At 45.7% G+C, this 2776-nt stretch overlaps 1 protein-coding gene across 6 annotated transcripts in view; it reads right to left on the reverse strand.

Moving 5' to 3' along the window:
- APLP2 (amyloid beta precursor like protein 2) overlaps window positions 1-2776 on the reverse strand; it is a 101138-nt gene that overhangs the window by 18988 nt on the left and 79374 nt on the right. For all 6 annotated transcript variants that reach the window (XM_019509305.1, XM_019509297.1, XM_019509274.1 and 3 more), the window contains one exon: window positions 164-263. In XM_019509305.1, the coding sequence (XP_019364850.1) occupies window positions 164-263 (100 nt within the window). The remainder of the gene's footprint in view (window positions 1-163; window positions 264-2776) is intronic.

Consider the following 2776-nt stretch of genomic DNA (forward strand, 5'->3'; position numbering starts at 1 on the left):
AAAAAAAAAAAAAAAAAAAAAAGCAAGCCCAACCACTTCTGGCTGGACTGGAGTATTTCTTAGACTACAATATTTCTGGGCATGCTGCAATGAAAACAGCGGGCTTTCCACCTTTTAGACTTTCCTAATACATCAGCATCTACACCAGTACAGAGATACTAACCAATCTCATCCTGGATTTCTTCAGCCACATATGGTACCTTGTAGAGCAGAGATAGGCTTTGATTCATCCTCTCTTCAATCACATGGAGATGCGTCATCACCTGCCAACACAGAGGAAGGGCTGAGGTAAGGGCCGTCAACAACCAGCGTTTCTGTGCTAATATTTTAATAAAACAGGACCACAGAGTTCACCTTAAGAGATCCAAATCTGGGGCCCCAGAGCCATCAAATCTAAACACCATGACTAGGGCACTTTCTTATCCATCTCATGCTTCACAGGAAGGCAACCTTAGCATAAAGCTTTTGTACTTTGATCTGTAGGTGGACTCAGTCTTCTTCTGGCAGCACAGGAGATGATGCTTCGTATTTAATAGCGACTAGAGTTCACGCCTCATTTTGTGCAACTGCTGTCTGCAGTAACATGAAATGAAACCCTGCCTCTCCCCACTGCTAAAGAGTGCATAGAGATTCAACACATGGGCTGAACTTATGTGCAAGTCCAAAGGTTGGAAAGAAGTTTTACAAGCCAAGTCAAAGCAGGGTTCTGATTATGCCACTGCTTTATATACAATAGTTTACCACACTGGAGCTTTGAGCTGCTCCACCCCCACAGTGGATCTGACTATTAATAAGCACATGAGTCTAGAAAACAGGTGGTGTTAATTAGCCAGCCCAATTTTCAAACCACCTAAATTAGGACATACTGACATTACAACTAGCCTGTACACAAAGGTGCCTGGCTATTCACTGTGACGCAATGCACAACAACCCCACACAGCGGTTTGCTGCCCTTATTTAAAAGTTAGGATTGTGCATTTAACATAGCTTCAACCCACCCATCGCTGCCAGGCATTACGTAGTTGGTAACCCCGAGCTCTAGCTGCAGAGGGTGCTGCATGAGCATGGATTGTGCAGATGAGGGAACCCATTAACATGGATGACCAAACGTTGGAGAAAACTAATGAGTTGAATGGACCTGCTTTTATAGTCTGAAGCGATTCTGACCTTTAAAAGCACGGATGAAAGCAATTTAATTTTACAAGTGGCAGCTTGTCAATCAAGCTAATCGATTGAGGAGCTTAAAGTGCATCTGAAAAGTAAAGCGAATGGAAATTGAACTGTACCACCCACGTTCCTCGCATGTCAATTTGTTGACATTGCAGCTTTCAGGATGAATTAAAGGCTGTTCAGGATTTAACTTAAGCACACAGTTTGCACACCCGCTCTGTTCCAGTGCTGCCAAAGCCCCAACAGAGTAAGGATGGACTCTGTTTGATGCACTGAGCTGTCTTTGTGAAGACTGTACTGGGTGCTCTATGTTAGGAGCCAACCACAAGTCAAAGGAGCACTGCCATTGCTATCCAGTCCTGCCTCAGATGTGTAGCTGGACAGAAGGAGGCAGACTGAAGGCAGGAAGAAGGGAGGACAAGAGCTAGCCAGCACCTAGAATCTGCTTGAAACCAGGTACTCCAAGAAACTCCAGCAAACAAACATAATAAATACCAAAAAGCAATCTACATGTCAACTGCTGTCGTGCTCTATCCCTCAGAGTACGAGATGGAGCTGCAGTCCCCAGTTCTAGGCTCACTCTGATTTTTGCCCTGCCTCCTTGAAGCAGAGGCTCCTCTGATTTTTTCCCTGCTTCCTTGTTGCTTACCAATTACTAGGGATCCCGGCTTTCTCGGTTTGAAATAGCAAATTCTCCGATTAAAAGCTGCCAAATCTGTGATTAAAATGAGTGGGCGGGACCTGGCACAGCGGGGCAGAGTGAGGCCAGGCAGAAAAGCTCATTGCTGCCACCCTGGCAAGGTACACCCCTGCCCACCCAGCAGCAGCAAGGGGCACAACTCCACACCACTACCCCTGGTGCTGGCAGACAGGCAGGAGGATACCTTGCCAGGGCAGTACGAGGCTTGCAGTGGCAAGGAGCTTCCTTGCCTGGCCTCACTGCGCCTGGTCCAGCCCTCTCGGCCAAGATTCCTGCTGATCACAGTATTGGGGAAAAACAAATACATTTTTTTCTTCAGTGCCTGGTCCTTTCCTCTGTCTGCTTGGCAGTACTACATACATCTCATTTTATTATCTTCCCATTACAGCCTGTTCCTTTTTTTTTTTTGTATGAGTCTTTCATATATTAGGGAAAAAAGATGTTTTAGAAAGCAAAAAAAACAGCACGGTCCAGTGGATAACGCACCTGACTGGGACTTGAGACTGGGGCTCTAGTTCCTGATCTCACAGGCTGCTGGTGGACGTTAAAAAGTGACGCTTTAAGCTTATCATATTCCTGCACTGAGCCCAGCACATGCTCAGAAGAGATACAGCATTAGTTGGACCCGGCTCACCCAACATCTGTATTGACTGGGTGCTTCAGTGGGGTTTTTTTGGCACTTTTATTCAACAGCTGATTGTATCAGCTTTAGCTAAAAGCACCAACTAAGCCTCACTGATGCACCCAATGTGTACAGATGCTGTGGAGCCCAGTCCAGGTAACACACTGCTGCTTCCTATAAAGCTGTTTCGTTTTTTTTTTTTTAAATGTCTGCAAGCAACCGTAATGACAACTGGAAAGCTGCAGAGACTAACAAGGTAGCTATTTCCCTTTCCACCTTTTGTC

The sequence above is a fragment of the Gavialis gangeticus genome, unplaced genomic scaffold (assembly GCF_001723915.1).
Source record: "Gavialis gangeticus isolate Ggan-Ray unplaced genomic scaffold, GavGan_comp1, whole genome shotgun sequence".
Classification (NCBI taxonomy): Eukaryota; Metazoa; Chordata; order Crocodylia; family Gavialidae; genus Gavialis; species Gavialis gangeticus.